Source organism: Hypomesus nipponensis, chromosome 18, assembly GCF_054491055.1.
Source record: "Hypomesus nipponensis isolate SF chromosome 18, ASM5449105v1, whole genome shotgun sequence".
Lineage (NCBI taxonomy): Eukaryota > Metazoa > Chordata > Actinopteri > Osmeriformes > Osmeridae > Hypomesus > Hypomesus nipponensis.
Window position 1 is genome coordinate 16,932,501 of NC_140378.1, and position 22,500 is coordinate 16,955,000.

At 49.7% G+C, this 22,500-nt stretch overlaps 1 protein-coding gene across 1 annotated transcript in view; it reads left to right on the forward strand.

Moving 5' to 3' along the window:
• Nucleotides 1-22,500, forward strand: part of LOC146252470 (ERC protein 2-like) — a 135,315-nt gene that overhangs the window by 29,282 nt on the left and 83,533 nt on the right. The window contains exons 8-11 of the mRNA XM_084679053.1: nucleotides 709-876; nucleotides 13,636-13,773; nucleotides 17,296-17,568; nucleotides 22,422-22,500. The exon at nucleotides 22,422-22,500 is cut by the window's right edge and continues 115 nt beyond it. Coding sequence (XP_084535179.1) covers nucleotides 709-876; nucleotides 13,636-13,773; nucleotides 17,296-17,568; nucleotides 22,422-22,500 — 658 coding nt within the window. The remainder of the gene's footprint in view (nucleotides 1-708; nucleotides 877-13,635; nucleotides 13,774-17,295; nucleotides 17,569-22,421) is intronic.

The following is a 22,500-nucleotide window of genomic DNA, read 5'->3' on the forward strand; positions in this document are numbered from 1 at the left end:
TATTTGACGGCCAGCTAATGTGTGTGTGTGAGTGTGAGTGTGTGTGTGTGTGTGTGTGAGTGTGCGCGTCGTGTCAAGCCAGGCAACGTGTTAGAGCCGTGATAAATGTCCAATAACAGCCCGTGGAGTGAGCTCAGATGACTGTAACATGGCCTCCCAGAGCCAGCAGGGTTCAGAGTGTGACTCTGAGGTGTCCTGGGCGGCTGATATACAGCCAAGCAGCCTCCGTTGGTGTGACACAACCACTCATACATCCCCCAGAACAACCCCTGGAACCATCTCGCCCCTAACTCTCCTTTATGGCTCCACACACAGCGGCCTCTACCAGTGCTGATGCGGGATTGGCTGGAGTTCAGTGCAGCACTGGAGGGAGGAGGGGGAGGGAGGGGGGGAGGGAGGGAGGAAGAGGGGGGGGAGAGGGGGGGGAGGAGAAGAAGGGGCGGTGGATGACACTTCCAACACGCAGAAACAGGTGGATATAGATGAACAGGGGACAGAAAACCGGAGACTGTATTAACTTACTGAGCTAAAGGTCCATGTTGTCTCTTGTAGTGTCTGGTGGTTGGGGCAGTACTAGTGGATGTGCTGTGTACCATGAAGGCTGGGTACTATATGCCTGACCTCCGGTCTTCCTCTTTATCTCTGCGTGTGTTGTGTGTATATGACGTGCTGATGTGTGTGTGCGTACCGTGTGTGTGTGTGTGTCAGGTGGACGCGTTGCGGGTGCGTCTGGAGGAGAAGGAGGCGTTCCTCACCAAGAAGACCAAGCTGCTGCAGGAGGTGACGGAGGAGAAGAGCACGCTGGCCGGGGAGATCCGAGACATGAAGGATATGCTGGACGTCAAAGAGAGGAAGGTCACCGTGCTGCAGAAGAAGGTGTGTGACACACTGAGCGTGTGGGAGTGACTGTGTGTTGGGTTACTCACTGCAGTGTCAGAGTAGAGCTCTTGCCTCACCCATATATCATTCATGGAAACACACTCACTCACTCACACACACACACACACACACACACACACACACACACACACTAGGCTTCAGATGCCTTAATGACTTTTAGAAGGTTAACTCCCTCAGACGGCCCCCCGCCCACCTGTGGTGTGTGTGTAACCCCAGCCCCTATGGACCAATTACACACACACACACACACACACACACATGTAAAGGTCCTTCTCTACTCTCTCTCTAGTCTTTAAATGAGACCTCTATCCTCCCTTGCTGTGTTTAATGAAGAGGCTTGGAGTTCATATACCGTAATAGCAGTAGGCACTCTCACAGTGCGAGTGAGTGAGTGAGTGTGTGTGGAGTAAAGGTATACACATGTAATTATGTATATGCTTTATATAGGGTATAAGTGTGTGTGTGTGTGTGAGTGTGTGTTCTGAGTTTTTTGAGTAGGTGCAGATTCTGGGGTCATTGTCATTAAAGTTGACCTTTAGCTTCCCTCCCAGGTGGTGCTTAATGAGCTGTTGTCTCTCATCAAGAGAAGACTCTCTCTTTCAATCCATACTCTCTCTCTCTCTCTCTCTCTCTCTTTCTCCTTCTCTAGAAGTGTGTGTGCATGCCTGTGTGGATATGTGTGTGTATGTGCGTGTAGTATGGAGGTGTGTGTGTGTGTGTGTGTGGAAAAGCATCCAGGCTGTTCTCACGGTGACTGACTACCTCTCCTGGGGGTAGGTGCTTTTTTCCAGACTGTAATTTGCTGGGCTTCCTCTTCAATCTGCACCTGGAGAGAGAGAGAGAGAGAGAGAGAGAGAGAGAGAGAGAGAGAGAGAGAGAGAGAGAGAGGGAGAGAGGGAGAGAGGGAGAGGGTGTGTTCCTGTTTAAGTGTGTGTTCGTATCTAAACATTTGACTAACATTTCCCTACCCACCTAAACTCTAAAGCAAGATCCACCCGACAGGTCACAATTCGAGATTATCTGAAAAAAAGTCTACATGAATAGAACAGGAGATGTTTTAGCAGTGGATGAATAGCAGCAGGCTGTGCACGACTTCCTGGAGCTGGAGGTGCTTCTGTAGATGCTTCTGGGTGCAGAAGCAGGCCGAGGTCCAGTCAGATTTACAGTACCAGGCGTTCCCTCACGTTACTCCCATAGCAAACCCTAAGCTCCAGTGCCGTGCTCTGATTGGTTTACCAAGCTTCCTGTTTCCCAGGAGTCCTTGAGGGCTATAACTTACAGCGGGGTCCCCAGGGGGAGGGGCCAGGGGAAAGACTGGAGTCAACCTTCCAGTTTCCTCCCTGGCTCTCAGGTTGTTAAGTCATAGCTGTGTGTGTGTGTGTGTGTGTTTGGTGTGTCTATTAATGTGCCACTGCAGAGAGCATGTTCTAGTGTGTCCTTGTAGACAAGCTTAGTTTGGACTTGTAGGGTAGCTGGAGCAGGGTTGGATTACCTGCCTACACTGATCTGATGTCTGTTTTACGAGCCCTTACAAATAGGTGGATTTATGACTGTGGACGAGTGAGCCGATCCCAGACCTGTGCCAGCAGTAGTCAGAGGAGGCAAAAGTACACGCAACCAAGTAGAAGTCCAGATATGTTTAAAAAGACTCTGGTCTTGAAGTGGAGTTGAAGTGCTGCCTTTTTGACACCGACAATTTCGAACATCTCTCTCATTATGGCCACGGATAATCAGGAATGTCTCGAATCTCAGTCGTGTCAACATCGCTGACTCCCTCTGTCTCATCCATAACGTACCTTTAAAACACTCAACACGACAACAAAATATTTTTAAAAAGTTTGAACCATTGATGAGTACTTGATGACGACTCTACTATACTCTACTGTACTCTACTGTACTCTACTATACTCTACTGTACTCTACTGTACTCTACTGTACTCTACTGTACTCTACTGTACTCTACTGTACTCTACTGTACTCTACTGTACTCTACTGTACTCTACTGTACTCTACTGTACTCTACTGTACTCTACTGTACTCTACTGTACTCTACTGTACTCTACTGTACTCTACTGTGCTCTGCTCTACTCTGGTGTTGGCTGATTGCTCCATCTCTGAGCCCTCTAGAAGTCAGGCCTCAGGCCTGTAAGTCACTGAGTAGGTGTCCTCCCACTGAGACAGTCAATATCTATACCAGATACACACACACACACACACACACACACACACACACACACACACAGAGGTTCAGGAAAATAAGAATGCACTTGCACGTACACACACGGTCACTTGTTCATGTGTGGGCGAACACGCACGCACGCACGCACGCCCACACACGCTCACACACACACACACAGACAGACACACACTCAAACACGCCCACACACACACACACACATCCTCCTAAATAAGTGTCAGGGAGATGATGCATCTGTTTGTAGGAGCGTCAGGCTCTGTCGTATCCCTGGAGACGACCAGGCCCACACGCCCACCCAGAGCGTGTGGCGGTGATGGCACGGTGTGATGACAAGCCGTGCGTGCGAGTGTGTGTGTGCGTGTGTGTGTGTGTGTGTGTGTGTGTGAGGCCGTGTCTGGGTGAGAGCATCTGTACAGAGCTGTCCCTGACCGGTGGAGTCATAAAAGAACAGCAAGATCTTCTTTTTTTTCTCAGTCTGGTGATTTAAGAGGAAAAACACATTGATAGATCTGAGCGCATTATATTATTGGATATTATTGGACTGGGCTGTACAAAAATGGAGTTTTTGCTCGACCACATGGACATTATGTTTCTTGAAAATGGTCATACATATATATATATATATATATATATATATATATATCAGATTAAATACATGCATTATACAGACATTTCTTTCGATTGTTGTCTGCAGTTAGCTAGCTTGTTGTTGGCACGTTGAGTGTGTGTGCCTGTTGGTGTGGCTGGGTACCAACTGAAACAGAAAAGGGAGAGAAAGACAAATGGAACATGTTAGAAGTTAAGACACTGCTCCCATAGCAAAGCTTTTAAAACTGAGAATGAATACTCTCAATCAGTCATGCCATGAAATCTAACATTTCACGTTAGAAAATCAATTTATGTGATTGTGACACTCCATTAAAAAGTTATTAGACGATATATATAACATTAAATGATAGTGATTATCTTAACTTATGTCCTATGCCTGCACATCAGTGTGAATGTGTGTGTGTGTGCTTGTGTGTGTGTGTGTGTGTGTGTTACCATTTGCCTCAACACAGTTTACACGGTAGACGGTCTCCATAGCCAGCCTGTCCATGATGTCCTAGCTTGACTTTGGGTCCACAGAGTGATCCCAATCTCTAAAGGCTCGATGGCTCCCAGAAAATGGCCGTTGTGTCACGTGGAGAGTGCGTGTCAGCGACCTGTGTGAGCGTTTCAATCTGACGTAGCAGAAATCACAACAGTGGAGGCTCTGTTCAACCCCTGGCTTTCAAAACCATGACCAATGCATAATGATTCATTTATTTATTTATTTGTTCATTTGGGTTATTTTGGGGGATAGGAGGGGGGGGGGGTGTGTAGGGTGCAGGAGAGACACAACTAGTGAGTTGTGGTTTGGGGTTTTGGCATGCATGTGTTATTCATGTTCAAACATTGTGGCTTTTATTTCCATCCATATTCATGCTGAGCAGAGAGCAGTCTTTGGAAGTATAGTATCCCCTATCAGATTCCCCTCTATAGTAGCTACCACTGCTAGTACAGAAATATTTGTTTGGTTGGGTCTGACCTGTGCGGTGGAAGTGTTGGTACACACACAGAGCTCACTGTGTGGGTTTGCTTCGTGTCTACCAGATGGAACAGACTGCCTCCTGGGATTGTGTCTCTATCTCGACTGTGTCCCTCTGTCCCCGCTCGCTTGCTTTGGTCTGGTGTGAAGTTACGTAATAAAACGAGCGTTGTCAATCCCTAACTTCCTCCCTAACCCACCAGACACCTAACGAGTCAACTGCAGGAAAGCCCTTCAGAACTTCACCCACCAACTGCTCAGCAACATTAGAGTACCTTTCTATTATCCTCATCTCTCTCTCTCTCTCTCTCTCTCTCTCTCTCTCTCTCTCTCTCTCTTTCTCTCTCGCTCTCTCTCTCTCTCTCTCTCTCTCTCTCTCTCTCCCTCTCCCTCGCCCTCGCTCTCTCTCTCCCTCTCCTTCTCCCTCTCCCTCTCCCTCTCCCTCGCTCTCTCTCTCTCTCTCTCTCTCTCTCTCTCTCTCTCTCTCTCTCTCTCCCTCTCCCTCTCCCTCTCCCTCGCTCTCTCTCTCACTCTCCCTCTCCCCCTCTCTCTCTCTCTCTCTCTCTCTCTCCCTCTCCCCCTCTCTCTCTCTCTCTCTCTTCTTCTCCCCATCTCTCCGCCCTCCTCTCTCCTTGATCTCTCCATCCACCAGAGTCCCCAGTCCCAGTACAGTCCTGTCAGTGTTGAGCCTAATACATATGGATGGGTATGTGAAATGTTGCTGTTGTCAGACAGGAAAATATTTATCCAGCATTGGTAGTACTGCTTTAGTCGAGTGGGTTTTGGTAAGTGGCTTATTTTACAGTGATAAATACATCTCTTTCCAGGCAGGAAATACCTGTTTCTGGTTGGCTGTGTATGGAAGATTTGAACTAAAATAACTAAAATACCTTCTTAGCATATGTAGAAAGAGAGCGAAAAAAAAGATTGACGTGAGGATGAGGGAATGAAAGAAAAGGAAAAAAAGGATAGAATGCTGGAAGGCCGGACAGACACTGTAGGTAGATGCATGTGCCAGGCCCTCCTCAGTGTGTTCTCCATGTCACCTGTCCTCAACTGCAGGCCCATGTCCAATGACAAACCTCCGTGCTTATTGCCTGGGCAGGAAGTGATGACGTTGCCAGGAAGTTGCAGGGACGTCAGGGTGAAGGACCACATGTTTGGGGAGAGGGATGGTTGCCGTGGCGTGGGCTCACAGTCCTCCAATAGATGAGCTGGTGTCGTCCAGCACCATGCCTCTCTCACTTTCATCCTAACCATCTCCATCTGACCAATCAGAGAGCTGACGATGTGCGGGGAGATAAGGGAGGGGTCTTATCAGCAATCAGCCAGGGTTAATGGTGACCACTCAAAGGCTGTGTGATTGCAGCCATGCTTCACAATCGCTATGAGGTAACCCAGGTCTTTAAGTACAGACTCCAGTCATCTGTCTGACTGGCTTGACGAGGAAAACCTTCAGAGTCCACATGCCCTTTGGGGTTTTAGCTGTAGGCAAGGATAGGAATAAAAAACTCTGTACCTTTGAACTCCAACCCAAAGCAGTCCCCCATACTTGTAGTCTTACATAACTGCAGTGCTTCTTTACCTGGGTCTCCTCCATAGTTGTAGTCCTCTCTGTAAGTGTGGTCCTTCCAGAGCTTTGGGGTCCATGTCGCAGGTCCCTCTCTGACCTGGGGGCTCTGGGGAGCAGGGTGACGAGCTGCGTTGGGAGAAAGAGAGAGAGGGGAGAAAGAGAGAGGGGGGAGAACGAGAGGGAGAGGGGAGAAAGAGAGGGAGAAGGGGAGAAAGATATATTCACAGAGAGAGATGGAGAGAAACAATAACCATATATTTATATATAGAGAGAGACAGACAGACAGATAGGGAGGGAGGGAGGGAGGGAGGGAGAGAGAGAGAGGGGAGAGAGAGAGAGAGAGAGAGAGAGACAGAGAGAGAGAGAGAGAGAGAGAGAGAGAGAGAGAGAGAGAGAGAGAGAGAGAGAGAGAGAGAGAGAGAGAGAGAGAGAGAGAGAGAGAGAGAGGGCTGAACTCAGACGGATGCAGACACAGAGCAGCTGTGGTCCCAGCTGTGGGTGGCCCCAGTGACTTTCCTTTTCTTCCAGTCCCTGTGGATCAAAGCCCTGGCAATCCCTTGCTCTTTTAGAAAAGAAGAAAAAGAAGGAGAATTAATACTAATGGTGCTGGGAGCGAAGGAAGAAAGCGTCGGGGTAATTACCCAGCAATCACTGCAGCATTCCGCAGCCGTGGGGGCAGAGATAGGGCCTTGAGCTTAAAGAGGATGGACATAGATCAACATAACCAGACTACACACACACACACACACACACTGACACACACACACTGACACACACACACACACACACACGCAGGAGCAAACAGACCAAAACTGAGACGCACACACTCACTGATACACACTCATGCACGCAGAAGTAACTGGAACACACACTCAGTGTCTTATCAGTTCAGAAAGGATTCGTGTGGCTTCTTTGTCTGTATTCGTATTCTCAGGCTTGTGTGTGTGTGTGTGTGTACGTGTGTGTCTATGTGTCTGTGCATGTGTGTGTGTCTAATTGATGTGCAAAAATGCAGTGGAGGGTCCTTGTATAAATAGGGTTATGGAGGAATGTCTGTGTGTATTGGGTTTGGGGTGGGTAAAGGAGGGTGTGTGTGTTGGGGTGGCGGGGGGGGGGGGGGGGGGGGGGTAAGAAGGGGGTGGAAGTCTGCATGTCATGTGTGAGAGCCCCCCTACCCTCTTGAAAATCCCCCAACATCTCTGATAATGATCTGAGCCTGTGTGTGTGTGTGTCTGTGTGTGTGTGTGTGTGTCCCTCAGGGACCAGTAGTATGTTCAGAATATGTCCATATGTTAAAGAAGGAACAGAGGCCATTCAAACAGGGGATAGGACTGGGTTGGTCTGTCTGGGTAAAGGGTAGGGAGTGTGTGTGTGTGTGTGCATGTGTACAGACAGAGAAAGCCTTTGTGTTTCTAAACATAGGGGTCACCAGAGAAAGTCAGTCGTGCTGGAGGAAGCTACGGAGGGGCCTCACAGAACCAGCTCCTAATCGGACTGAAACCCGTAGAAAATTCTGCCTCCCCAAATCGGGCCGCTCTTTTTCCGTGCCTCTGTGGTCGTAGAGTTCTCGAAGCGCTGGCATGGCAACACTGTGTGCTGTCAGAGAGGAGCTCCATTTTCGGTTGGAGGGCATCGGCGGTTTGGCGCCGAAAGGCGGGCGAGGGGCGGAAGGGCGGAGTCGTAGGCACGCGAGCGCAGGTACAGACATGCTGTTCACTGACACAGGCCCTGACTCAGAGATACACACACATACATACACACACACACACACACACACAAACACACAAACATATACACATACATGCATACTCACTAACACACTCATATACATGCTGCACAAATACGCACAAATACGGAGACACACTCAACTCTCACACTAGCACGTAGACACACACACACACACACACACTCCCTCAAGTGCGTGCACTCTGACACCTGCTAAGACACGCACACACACAGTTGTGCATGACACACGCGTTTCTTCCACAGTGAGTCTCAGTCCACCTATTGCAGTATGTCCAATAAAGAGACATCAACGTCTGAGTGTATAATTTCAATACACAGTTTGTTGACAGTAATGACCTTCTTTCCTAGGACACGTTCTCTCGAATCAAACAGACTGGAGTTTTAGGCTGGGAACAAAGACCTCCGCCGAAAATAGTCTTTCTGTGTATCGATATTAATCAGTGTTCAACCTTGAGAAAGAATGGCGTTGATCATGCTAGTGTTGATCATCCCTCACATCCCCCCCCCCCCCCTCACTCCCCCGGTCTCCCGGGCACCACTCATCTTCTGATGTCATGCTCACTCTGTCGTTCCGGTCGATAACCGATGAATAACGAGTTCTCCGGCCAAAGAGCGTGACATCAGACAGGTCAGCTAAAGGGGGGCGGGGGGCCAGGGGGGCCAGGGGGCCCAGGGGGCCCAGGGGGCCCGGGTCATCCCCCATACCTAGTTTATGGCTTAATCTCCTTTCTGCTCCCTGACCTCATGCATACACAGGTTATTTCATGAATTGAAAGTGCTAGCTAGTCTCCTAGAGATCAGTTTAGGTTGTGAGATAGAGGGAGAGAGAGAGACAGGGATGGAGGGATGGAGGGATGGATGGATCAATGGATGGTGATATTCCAGGCCTGCAGGTGACTGTGACCTTTGGTTTCTCAGGGAAACTCTCTGTACTGTTGGGACAGACATTCCACATGCAGTGGCGACATCAGGCCACAGGAGGGCGACAGCTCACAGCTTTTGTGATTCCCTGGACGGCTTGGCCTGTTCTCTTTTGCTTCTCATGCTTTAGTGAGTGTGTCAACGAGAGCAGAGAGAAACAGTGAGAGAGTGAAATAGAAAGATCAAGAGGTACTTCACGATGAGTGCAGTTTGAATAAGCAGCCATGGGGCAGGAAGAGAAGGAGGCGAGGGGGAGAGGAGGAGGAAGAGGTGAGGGGGGGAGGAGGAGGAGGAGGAGGAGGAGGAGGAAGAAGTGAGGGGGAGAGGAGGAGGAGAACAGAGCCAACCCAGCTGTCACAGTTCAGTCAGGTAGACACATCTCAGTGTTTTATCACAACACAGATAGGAAGCACGTTGTGGCAAATCAAAAGAAAGAGAGAGACAGACAGACACAGATAAGCAAAGACAGAGAAACCAAACCAAGACAAACCAAGATTATTGAAGGTGTGGACTGGACCGTGCTTGGATGTTGGTGATGGTTCAGTGCTGAATGTTATTGTGTCGTTTGTACGACCTCATGTAAAGTCTTACAAACTAAACTTAAGAAGTCTGACCTAGTTACCCTCAAGAACAGAACACGCCGTTACTGCATTGTTGAGTTTGCGGTTGTTGTAGCAGTGTGTGTGTGCGTGTGTTTGTGTTTGTGTGTGTGTGTGTGTGTGTCAGCATTCTTCCCCAGGCAACGACAGCGTTTTTACAACTGTCTTTGTCGTATTTCCAGAGGCGATGACAAGCTTCAAGAAATGGATTGCCTTTCAAAAAAGACCAATTATCGTTTGGGGTTTTTTATTGGTCCAAAATAGTTTTAAAAATACAAATGAATGTCACGCTTCGCTCAGGGTTCCTTTGTGTTCTGCAGAAACGTTTTCTGAGGATGTGGAACCGGTTCCAGTTCCTCTCGTTTTGGATGGAACACAGACGGGTCATCTGGGTTTGTGGTTCTGGTCCCAAGCTTGTTTTACATCAAGAATTCACCAGAACCAAAGCCTGTTACTGTTTCAGACAAAGTTCTCCTATTACAATAGAACAGCTATAAACTCTCTATAATCTCAATGCAAAAAACACCCTGAGAGATATTGTTCCAGAATAGCATCATTTTTTTTTCAACCTGTGTTCAAACATAGAAAACAGACAAAAATGTCCACCGAAAACATGACCTGATGTCATGAGGTTGTGGAAGATGGAGAGGAGGTACAGACAGACCGAGACAGAAAGACTCAAGTCTCAAACACACACACACAATCGCACACACGCACACAACATTTCTCGGCACAGCTCCAGCGTCAGCAGCACATCGTAGGGCGGGAGGCTTCACCAGATGGAGATACGAGGATGCAAATCGAGGGTCAGGGGTCAAGTTGGAATCATCAATCCCCGTGCAGAGGGGGACTTGTCCCTGCCTCCTATCACTGTGTCGATAAAGTTATCACAGTCAAAACAAGATGGCAGTAAACAGTGGTGGGGCCGCTGTGTGGGCGGGGACAGAGACGAGGGCCCGGGTGTTTACACAGCGCCCATCACTCAGTCTGGTGGGGGCACCGTGGGAGAACATCACTTGGTGGTCTACAGGACCACGGAGCTGTGTGTGTGTGTGTGTGTGTGTGTGTGTCGACAGTATTTGTGTACACACGGCTATGTCCTCTATCTCTCCTTATTGCTGAGTTGGCAGGTGGATCAGTGCGTCGGCTGTGACAGCAGGGTGTATGTTAAGATGTCTCTGTTTGTTTGTAGCTACTGTAAACCGCCGTGCACGTGTCGACAGCGCTGATATCCGAGGGGCCCCCCGACGGCTTCGTCCAATCGGAGGCCTTCTGCTGGCGGGAACTGCGAGTGTGTCGAGCTCTAGAATTTCAGGAATCAGAATTCCTCACCCTCGTTCCCATATCCGTGAGTCACGTGACCACTCCTCATCCCCCAGGGTTCAAGGTTCACGTCGTGCCGAACGTTTTTCTGCGTGATTTCATGGAAGGCCGCGCGGCGAGGCTAAATGTTTCGTCAGGGGGTTGTTATTTTGTGCGGCCAGGCCAAAGCAAACTCAGCCTGGTGAAGAATATAATCATTTATCTAAGACCAGGGGCGATGTGGTCAATTTGACCTGAAATAGGGCTCTGTGGAGTCTACAGGGATGTGTGTGTGTGTGTGTGTGTGTGTGTGAGTGTGTGTGTGTGAGTGTGTGTGTGTGAGTGTGTGTGTATGTGCCTGCCTGGCTGTGTAAAGGAGGTGAAACAAGGCATAGCTAGCCTCAAACAAACACACTACACTTCTAGAACCCAAACTTGTTGTTTGTGAGTGTTTGTTTGTTGATCTGATGCCACACTTGTTTAAGCACATCGGTAGTGTTATGTGTTATGAGCCACCGAAGCAGGCACTGGATAACTGTATTGACCCCCTATCTGGAACATTTTACACACACACACACACACATACAGTATACAAGCACATACAATATACACACACACACATACTATACACATATACACGAAAATGCAAATACACGCATGCATACTGTACACACACACACAGTGGATGTATCCCCTATGACCCATGTGTGATAGGGTAAGCTAGTGGCGGCGTGAAACTTTCCCATCATGCCCTCGGGCTTCGCTCTCCTATCGCTCTGCAGATCGCTCCACGGAGCAACCTATCAGGGCCCTCGGCTGGGTGGCGTAATCGCCCCCCATTAGCCTATCAAGATGACTCCTTTTTCCCACTCTCCTTCTCACCACTTTCCCTCCTAAGATCCAAACAAGATGGCCGCCCCAGAGCCTCCCTCCAGGACCTCGGGGGAAGTGAACACAACAGCATGGGCCGCTAATTGGATTCATTTGTAAAATGACTGTGGAGATTTGGTCATTATCTAGCCATGTACCCATGACTGGAATCCAGCCTGGACGCTCTCCCCTCGGCAGGGCTGCATCGCTGCCAGGGATCTGGGGCTGCTGTGGTTTCACTGTCTGACAGACTGAGGCCCTGCTCTGAGTCCTGAAGGCTTTCTTCTGTTCATTTGTTGTCTCCTGTGTGTTCTTGGCTGTGTGTGTGTATGTGTTTGTGTGTATGTCACATTGTGTATGCGTGTGTCTTTGTGTGTGTGTATGTGTTTGTGTGTATGTCACATTGTGCATGCGTGTGTCTTTGTGTGCACTGCATATGCCCTCAAAACCCTGGTGAAATGGAACATGAATGATCAGATCTGTTATTTGTTAATAGCTCACAGCATGCCGCCTAGCCTCAATGTAAAACAGATTGTCTGAACACTGTAATCACATGTTTGTAACTTATGACAATGTTCCTTTCTTTTGGCTTTTTCACTTGGTGTTACTAGCTGTGTGTGTGTGTGTGTGTGTGTGCGCGCGTGTGTGAATGCAACAATCCCAGATGCATCAGTGAGTGGTTGCTACTTGGAAAAGGGAACATTGTTATAAACTTTCATCAGATAAGTACTGTACAACTGCAAAGGTTGTTCTGTACACTAGGGGTGTATAGACATAAGGTGAGAGAGAGAGAGAGAGCGAGAAAGAGAGAGAGAGAGAGACCGAGAGAGAGACCGAGAGAGAGACCGAGAGAGAGAGAGAGAGAGAGAGAGAGAGAGAGAGAGAGAGAGAGAGAGAGAGAGAGAGAGAGAGAGAGAGAGAGAGAGAGAGAGAGAGAGAGAGAGAGAGAGAGAGAGAGAGAGAGAGAGAGAGAGAGAGAGAGAGACCGAGAGAGAGAGAGAGAGAGAGAGAGAGAGAGAGAGACCAACAGACAGACACCAACAACACAAGAACAGACAGTTAGACCAGTTAATCGGTTTTGCGTATTGAGTTTGAAACCCAAGTGAACCCCTCTGCCCCAAACCCCAAACAGACACAGTAGATTTCAGGAAGGTTTCTAAAGCCCCAAACGCTCTTTGTTTACACCTCTCCATAAAGCCTTCAGATCCCCGCGTCTCATGACTGTACGTCCATATCTGGAGAGATCTCCACCTGGGCTGGATGGTATCTCTGAGTGCATCTCTTTCATCTGCCTTGCCAGAGGGTAATGGAGACATTTTAAAGCAGGACGTAGGGGCCTTGGACTCTGGGTCTTCTTTATGATCCCACTGTAGGGTGTTTAAGGAGATCCCCTTTATGAACAGGTGCTTCATGTTTCCAGTGCTGGGAGGAGGACCTGGTGCATCCTGCACAAGAGCTGCTAGCTCAGCTGGCCTCGGTGCTCTTCTTTAACGTTTCTTCTCTTCACGTTTGAATTGATGCATCGCGAGGTTAACCCTTTGTCTCGTCCTACGGGGCGTGTTTCAACCAAACTCGTAAAACAAATGCCTGTACGCTCAATTGGATAGACCTACAACCAATCAGAGCAACGTAATATGTTGTTTGTTGAAACTGAATTCAACCCAAGGGCTCTTTCGTGACGTTGTTGATTAAGTTACTGTTGATCATCTGTCCATCATCGTATAAAGCCCGCCCTGGCAATTTCATTGGTCCGTCCCGATCCTGGTTTTCTGTAGTTGTTCCCAATACGAGACCCTCCAGACCCAACTTCCCGACCAAATTTTTTTGTGGGCGGGGAGAAGTTGGGCTGGCAGCCAGGCTATCTATAACCCTAACCCCTATCTCTCTCTCTTCCTCTCTTCCTCTCCTCCTTCCCCATACTCAATGTCTCTCCCTCGCTCTCTTGCCCTCTCTCCAGATAGAGAACTTGTTGGAGCAGATGAAGGACAAGGACAAGCAGCTGGCAGGCCTCAGAGACAGAGTCAAGTCCCTGCAGACGGACTCCAGCAACACCGACACAGCCCTGACCACTCTGGAGGAAGCCCTGTCTGAAAAGGTGGAGGGGGAGGAGGGGGAGGGAGGGGAGGGGGAGGGGAGGGGAGGGGGAGGAGGGGGAGGAAGGGGAGGGGGAGGAGGGGGAGGGGAGGAGGAGGAGGGGGAGAGGGAGAGGGAGGAGAGGGAGGGAGGGGGAGGAGGGGGAGAGGGAGGGGGAGGGGGAGGAGAGGGAGGGGGAGGAGGAGGGGGAGGAAGGGGAGGGGGAGGAGGGGGAGGGAGGGGAGGGGGAGGAGAGGGAGGGGGAGGAGGAGGAGGAGGGAGAGGAGGAGGGGGAGGCGGAGGAAGAGGAAGAGGAAGAGGAAGAGGAGGAGGAGGAGGAGGGGGAGGGGAGGAGGGGGAGGAAGAGGGAGGGAGAGGGAGAGGAGGAAGTGGAAGAGGTGGAGGTGTAGGTGGAGGAGAGGGAGGGTTTGTGTGATAGGATGACGAGATGGATAGCGTGACCAAAGGAGAGGTGGAAGGGAAGTGTGGAAGGATGGAGGGATTGGTGGAAGTGGGTAGCAGACTCAGCCATGAGGGAGGAAGGACTGGATGAGAGGTGACTTGAGGAGGGATGGAGGCATGAAAATAGAAAGTTGGAGATAAAGAAAGGAAGTGGAGCGGGTGAGGGGCACAGGACGTCAGGCTGTGCCCTGGCTACTGTGCATATGGAGAGGTTGAGAGAGGGAGAGGGGGAGAGGGAAGAGAGGAGAGAGGAGGGATATGGGGGACTGTTTGAATGCACGTACAGAACTGTGGCCATGTTGAGCAGAGACCACAGGATGGTTATTTGTCCACTTCAGTGTTAGTGTGATATCATACACGCTATCTATACAAATACACACACACGCTCACTCACGCGAGGCCAGTCCACCGTTCTCGAGACCTAACGGGGCAGTAATCCCATCGCTTCCTGTCTCACTGTGAGTGGAAGAGGTGGACGCAGAGCGTTGGCTGTAAACATTCTCGTGTTTGTTTTTTGCCCATTGCTACAGAACAGCTGGTGTCCATAAAGCCTCACCTCAGCGCTATGGGGTTAGCCCGCTGTGGTCGCTATCCCGCTAAAGATGAATCACCTCCCGGGTCACTAACGGCTTTTCTTGCCAGTAACTGTTTTTCGCTAAAGGTCGACGTATGGTATTTTCACCCCGATAACAAAACAAAAAATAACACTTGACTTTCCAGAAACCCCTCTTCCGCATGTCACTTTCAGTTAAGGTGGAAAATCTCTCCCTTCCAAGTTTGGCTTCAGATTTTGTATTCTTTGAACTGGCGGGGTTTCCCCTCAGTGTATACAAAGCTTTCATCGTGGTGTTTACGTATTTACAAAGACATCCAAGGACCAGTCACGGTTCCTCCCGGAAAAGCCTGGATGTGGAGTGAGGCCGACCGCTCAGCTGTCGCTGCACGCAACCCTCTTACACGACACGAGCTCATGAAACACCCTCCATACTGTGGTCCTTTAGGTCAGAGACGCACAATGAGAGCACAGACTGCATACCGGGTGTCTTTGATAAAGACGTTATCAAGTGAATGAGAGGGTTTTAGTTGATCGGTTCCGCAAGGCCTCTGTGAGGGCAGATCAGTTTAATTGGAGCCGACCCACATGACTGCTGGTTCCAACACTCTGCCAGAGGTTAGCGCTGCATGGTGTGTGTGTGTGTGATTAGCTTGGCTGAGATCCTCTGGTCTGCCAGATGCAGACCCAGGTCAGGGACTGACAGGAGAGAAGCTATAAAAACATCGTAAGTGGATCCGGACGGACGGACCCACCGATAGATGGAAGGATGGATGGATGGCCAGACAGGCAGACAGACAGACAGACAGACAGACAGACAGACAGGCAGACAGGCAGGCAGGCAGGCAGGCAGGCAGGCAGGCAGGCAGGCAGGCAGGCAGGCAGGCAAGCAGACAGGCAGACAGACAGACAGACAGACAGACAGACAGACAGACAGACAGACAGGCAGGCAGGCAGGCAGGCAGGCAGGCAGACAGGCAGGCAGGCTTTATGTTCAAGCTTTATGTTCCAATAAAAACATCTATTAAATCAATTAATTATTCATACGGATAAATTCAGTAAACTTTACAGTTTGCTTTGTGGCAAGACCTCATAAATATTGTGGGTAAGTGCAACTTTGGATTATGGTTAATTTAATACACTAAAAACAGTAAAAACAACAACACACACCAGAAAAAGGTACCGCGCCAAGCATTTAGAAATATCCTCAGAAATCCATTTTATTGAGCCAATTTGTTTAGCAGCTAGCAGACCGGGATAATCACATAATAAAAAGTCCGATCTCTGTTGGTCCGAGCTGTCTGCTTACCCAGAAACCACTTCTGATGAATTTCTCCCAGAACTCCCTCTGATGAAGAACGTTGGCGAGCACAGCAGCCTCTGTGGTCGACGTAGGGTGTGTATAATGAGTTTACAAGAGCTTGTGTGTGTGTGTGTGTGTGTGTGTGTGTTTGATCTGTGTGTATGTGTTGGTCTGTGTTGCTGATCACACACCCTGTCGTTAGCCTAGCATGACGGCCAGGCACCACCCACAGTGTTGTGGTTGGGAACGCCAGCCTGGGGCACGGTGGCAGTGCCCACGTCTACTGCTTGAGGCGTCGCACCCGCAACTTTTACCGTCCCATCACGGTTTCTCCCCCCAAACCCTTCACACATCTCTGTGATGCTTCTTACTGGACTGAAAAACACACAAGAGCAATTAGTGGGAGGCTGTTTGTCTTTCTTCTCTCCTCTCCCTTTTTTCTCCCCTCCTCTCTTCTCCTCTCCGGGCATAGTAGTGTTGTGCCAGAGCTAGTTAGCGACAGTGTTTGTGCAGTCGTCGGGGGTTCTGAACCTGCCAATCACACGGAGATGCCACATCGTAAACTCTGGCTGCCTCGCTTCGTTCCGCGCCTACATAAACACCTGAATAAACACCTAGATAATCGCTGCAACCCACACTCTCCAAACACCCCCGCACACACGTGAATGGAACACACACGAGAACACACTACCTGGCGTTTGGTTGGAGGAAGCTGCAGGTATCTGGAACCAGGCCACTGCCTTGTCCCATAACAACCTTTTACTTCTGTTATGCTACATCTGATGGGATTGGACAACTGCTGAAAAATGGGCAGCTATGAATAGTCTAGGAGACGAGGGGACGAGGTTGCTAGGTAACAAGGAGGCTTTTCTGCCCAGTGGTGATTGGGGCTGTTAGGATTAGGCAGCCATCTTTGGTTGGAACGTCTCTCTGCCAGATAGAGGGCTTATGCCATAATAAGAACATTACTCCCTTCTCTCTCTCTCTCTCTCTCTCTCTCTCTCTCTCTCTCTCTCTCTCTCTCTCTCTCTCTCTCTCTGACTTTCCCTCTTCATCCACTTTTCTCTCTCTATTCAGATACTCTTCTAACTTTATTTTTTCTCTTTTTTTTCCACACACCACGTATTTCCCTTTCCCTCTCTACCCCTCTTTCTCTCCCCCCCTCTCTCCACCCCTCTTTCTCCCCCCCCCCCCTCTCTCTACCCCTCTTTCTCTCTCTCTCCCAGGAGCGAGTGATAGAGCGCTTGCGAGAGCAGAAAGAGCGGGAGGACCGGTCCAGGATGGAGGAGGTGGAGATGATGAGGAAGGAGAACCTGGAGCTTAAGGAGAGGCTGGTATCCCTGGGCCAGCCCCTGACCCTGGCCCCCAGCCACCCTGTGGTGTCCCTGGGGCAGCCCCTAACCCTGGCCCCCAGCCACCCCCCGACCAGCTCCACCAACACCACCACGGCCCAGAACCTCAGCCACAAGGCCACCCAGAACCTCAAGCCGGATGGGGAGGTCAGTGTGGGGGGGGGCAGGGTGGGTGGGGCAGGGGATGATGGACAGGGGATGATGGACAGGAAAAGAGGACATGAGATGGAGTGAGGGATGGGATGAGGGATGGATGAGGGATGGATGAAGGCCTGATCAGAGCCGTCTGGAGACATGGGGAGACGGGTGAGAGAAAGGATGAGCTGTGGCCGCAGAAGGTCGAGAATGGGATGCTAAACTGTGTGTGTGTGTGTGTGTCTGTGTGCACGTGTGTCCGTGTGAGTGTGTGTGTGTGTGTGTGTCTGTGTGCACGTGTGTCCGTGTGAGTGTGTGTGTGTGTGTCTGTGTGCACGTGTGTCCGTGTGAGTGTGTGTGTGTGTGTGCCTGTCTGTGTATGACGTATCTATGTGCGCAAGTCTTCCCATAAAGGCTTCATCATGGTCCATAACATGACAGACTTCAACAGTGTACCCCTTGTTCTCAAAACCCCACACTGAGGTTTAGCCCAATCAGCAAAAACCTCAATTCATATCCTCAGAGAACCAGTGACAAAGCGTGCTTTCAAAACAATTTTACAACCAGAATACCTCCAAACAACATTATCACACTTCATAGTCATCTTTTTATTGAGCAAAAAGAATTAGAAGAATTTACTTTTATAACTGCGCTGCACTACTTGTAATAGGGTATATGCAGCCTATAGTTACTGTGTTAACATCCACTGTAAAAATCCCCCACAAGTTCTCCAGTCAACGGCCTGCCCGGACAAACGCACAACTGGCTTCTTAGAGATGGCAAGGATGGATTCAGGGAAGATGATTTACAGCTCTCTCTCTCTCCCTCTCTCCCTCCGTCCTTCTCTCGTTCTGTCAGGCCCTGCGCATGGACAAGCCAGGGCAGAGCTCTCAGCCCTGTGTCACAATTGATGAGAATGTTTTCTTTTTTTACGCTCATAAAAATGCACATGTCTCATTCCTGTGAAATGATATCTTGTTGAGCGTTGACTTTGCACCACATGAAAGGAACACCTCCTCAAAGACTCTTTTGTGCGCAGGAGATTGGCGTTTGCACACTCAACTGCAGATTTAATTGGCCCATTTTGTGTACCGCGCCGGCAATCAGACCTGTTTTGTAAACATATAAAAAGGAGGGATTTTTAAGTGTGTGTCGCAAGTGTTTTAACTTGAATTTGCTGGTGTTCTGGGTTTGAGAGGAATTCCTTGTGTGTGCGTGTGTCTGTGCTAGCAAGAGTATGTACGAATGTGTGTGTACTGTGTGTGAGTTGTTGCCTTTGTGTGTGTAATATAGGACGATGTGTGTGTGTGTGTGTGATGTTATTTGTGAGTGGGCTCTGCTGCAGGATGAGGGAGATGGAAGGGCTCTGAGGCAAGCTGTAATGCACACTAGGTCAAGGGTAAGCTGACAGACTGTTTGAGATTACTGTACATTCAGTTCACACTGACCTGGCCCCTGCCAACAACACACTGAGGTCCACACACACACACACACATATACACACACACATAGGTTTACACACAATCATAAAGTCCCACACACACACACACACACACACAGTTGCACCCAACCCTGTTCTCTAGAGGGTGGAGATGAGGTCCCGGAATAGTGCCAGTAAAACACACCAAAGAACATTATGGTAAAAGCAAAGGGACTTGTTTAGTTTTTTTCCACTTTGGATATTGTTGCTTGTGTGTCCTATAAGGATGTTTGGGATATACACAGACACACAAACACACTCTCTGGACTCTCCATTTGTATGCTCTCTTTGCGGATGTTTGTGTAACTGAGTTAACCACATTGTTAGGGAACGTTTATAAAGATGTGAGGGCCCTTCTGACTCTATCCTCCTCCTCCTCCTGCAGTTCTTTCCACTCCTCTTCTTTCTACTCTTCCTGCTCCACCCCCTCCTCCTCCTGCTCCTCCCCTCCTGCTCCTCCCCTCCTGCTCCTCCCTCTCCTCCTCCTTCTCCTTCTGCTCCTCCCCCTCCTGCTCCTCCTCCTCCTCCTCCTCTCCCTCCTGCTCCTCCCCCTCCTCCTCCTGCTCCTCCCCCTCCTCCTCCTGCTCCTTCCCATCCTCCTCCTGCTCCTCCCCCTCCTGCTCCTCCTCCTCCTCCTCCTGCTCCTTCCCCTCCTGCTCCTCCCATTTCTCTATCTCCCCCTTCTCCTGCTCGTCCTACTCCTTTTCCTGCTCCAGCTTCACTGACTTCTTCTCCTCTCCCATTGCCTCCTCCTGCTCCTCCTCCTGTTTCTTTCCATCATCCTCTTCTTGCCAGTATCTCTGTATCCCGGAGGTCTAGTAGATTCCACAGCCGGTTGGTTGCTGAACTAATCAGAGGTTTACAGCTCCGCCCCTGCTTCCTGTACCGACAGGATGCAGTTAGGTGTGACTCACCATCCCAGGCTGCTCTCCTCGTCCTGCAGGCTGAGAGAAGGAACCCTGAGAACCTTCTGGAACGTGGCCTGTAATCAGACTGCAGCAGCAGGAGACAGATAGGTTGTACTTGCCGTGACCTTCATCGACCCTGGTGGTCTTCTCCGCCACACCAGACAGTCATCCAGTTTCCTCCGGGAATGCTTGTTATTCTCTTCTCTCTCCTCTTTTCAGTCCTTCTCTCTCCGTGTCTGCGACTCCGTGTTGGGCCGTTCTGGGGCCGAAGGGTTGGTCTGTTTGGAGAAGAGGAGAAGAAAGCTAGCTTCATATGTTATCTTAAGTTAGTTTTAGTGAGGAAAAGAGTGGGAGAGAGAGAAAGAAAGAGTCAATAAGATGAAAGAACTTGAGGAGGAAAGAGGGAAAAGGAGAGAGAGGAGGAGGTCGAGAGAAAGTGAGAAAAGACCATGACTTCTCTTTCACACTGCTTCTAAGCACTTGGGGATAACCAGCTCACCCTCAAGCCAATCCCTATCAGCCTTACAACAGGCTTTTTGCTACGGGCCACATGATTGAACCGCCTCGAGCCCGGCCAGGCGGCCCCACACATTTAACTCATTTGCGATATTTACAAGTGGGAGAATTTTCCAGGAATGATAATAGTAATGTCTATGACCATATATGTAACCGTATCTTTACAAGCCTTACCCCTCGCTGTCATAATAGCCTGGATTCCTCCTGGACTCTGGCTTAGGAGCCCCACTCTCCATACTCTGCCTGTTTTCCACTGGAAGGCCATAACAAACTCCGGTCCACTTAGCGGTAATGTGTTTTGCGTTGGCGCAGATTGGTTTTGATGTGTGCATGTGTATGTGTGTGTATGTGTGTGTGTGCGTGTGTGATACGAGGAGGTAATGGGGCTGTAGAGAGGGTAAGGACAGGGTAAACATCGTCTCAATTTGCCCTCCCTAGGTGGGTTGTATCCCCCCCCCCCCCCACACACACACACACAGACACACACACACTGCGGTCTTCACAGTATGATCCCTTACTCTTTTACGCACGCACACACACACACACACACACACACGCATTAATGTGCATAAACATGTGCGAAAAGACACACAGATGTAGTCCAATGAGTGACACATGCCCTCAGTCTCTCTTTCCGCTGTCAAAAATGGGAGACAGGATTTGTGATGGCGTCCATGAGCTAAATTGTAGTCGGCATGTGTGGAGAAGTCACGTGACGTTCAGTACTCGAAAAACGTTGTTATTGTTCGGCCACCAGTTTGCCGGTGGCTCTTTACCATTCCCATGGAGACACTGCCTGACTTGTGCGTCTTGTTTATCATTAGAGTCGATGTTTTTTGGATTCGGAATATGATCCTTGTTCGTGTTTGTGATGCGAGCCCGCGCGAGTGAGTGACAGTAATAGTTAGCAGCCGTTTGAGGAGACTCTGAGGTTTGTCTAATGACAGAACTGGGAGGATGCTCACGGCTGTACCTAAGACTGGCTCCGTGCCTGCGACTCACAGGGAGCCTCTGTGTGCGTGTCGGGGTGTGTGTACCTCACGTGCGTGTTTATGTGGAACTCAGTTGAGGATGTTTAAGTGAGTGGCCTCAGCTGTTGCAACAAGCAACAAGCCTCTCCAACAGAACAGAGGGAGTGAGAGGGAGAGGTGGAGGGGAAAGCTAGAGAGTTTAGAGAGCAAAAGAGAGGGGGAGAGATAATTCTAGGTTTCATACTTCCTCTGGGATATTTTTTCCTGAGAAAAAAAAGTTGAATCAATCAGTGCAGCTATGTCTGCCCTCACGGTGTTTGGCTTCAGAAAAAAGAACAAAGTTGTTTGGTGGTCTCGTAAAATCAGAGCCAAAAAGAGACAAACGATAATTTTGTAATGAATCAGTACTGGGAATTAAATGTAAACATTGAAAACTCAGAGAGAGAGAGAGAGAGAGAGAGAGAGAGAGAGAGAGAGAGAGATGGTGCAAAAATGGTCCGAGGAAGGAGGGATGAGAGAGGGATAGAGAGACGAGAGAGCAGGGGAGAGGTGGGGAGAGAGAGACTGTCTCTGCCTGAGTCAGGTCTCTCCTAGGTAGCCCCTGAAGCACCAGTCTGAGCAGAGGTCCTGCGCTCACACCCTGTAGAAACGCCATGTCTGACCCAGGACTGTTTCTGAGATGCAGAGACATGACTCAGCATGTCACACCAGGGCTTCACAGGATGGGATACGCTTTGGTGGCCTTCTGTTCTGAACATCTACGAGTTTGTTTCTTCTTCGTAAAAAATAAAATAAAAAATCTTTCCTCTCATCTCACGTCATAGCGGTCCCCTAGATAACAGACAGGGTGAGAGGGTTCTCCAACAGAAGGATCAACAGGACTATTGAGCTCTGATACAGGTGTGATCTAGGTGTTTGAGTGCATGTCGGGTGTGCTGTGTTAACATCTTCCTCCTCCTCTGCTCCTTCTACCTGCTCTGGCCTCCGAAGGCCCAGAATGCCGAGGACCTGAGCAGGAAGCCGCCAGACATCACGGAGCGCCTAAAGCTGTTGGAGCAGGAAGTGGCGC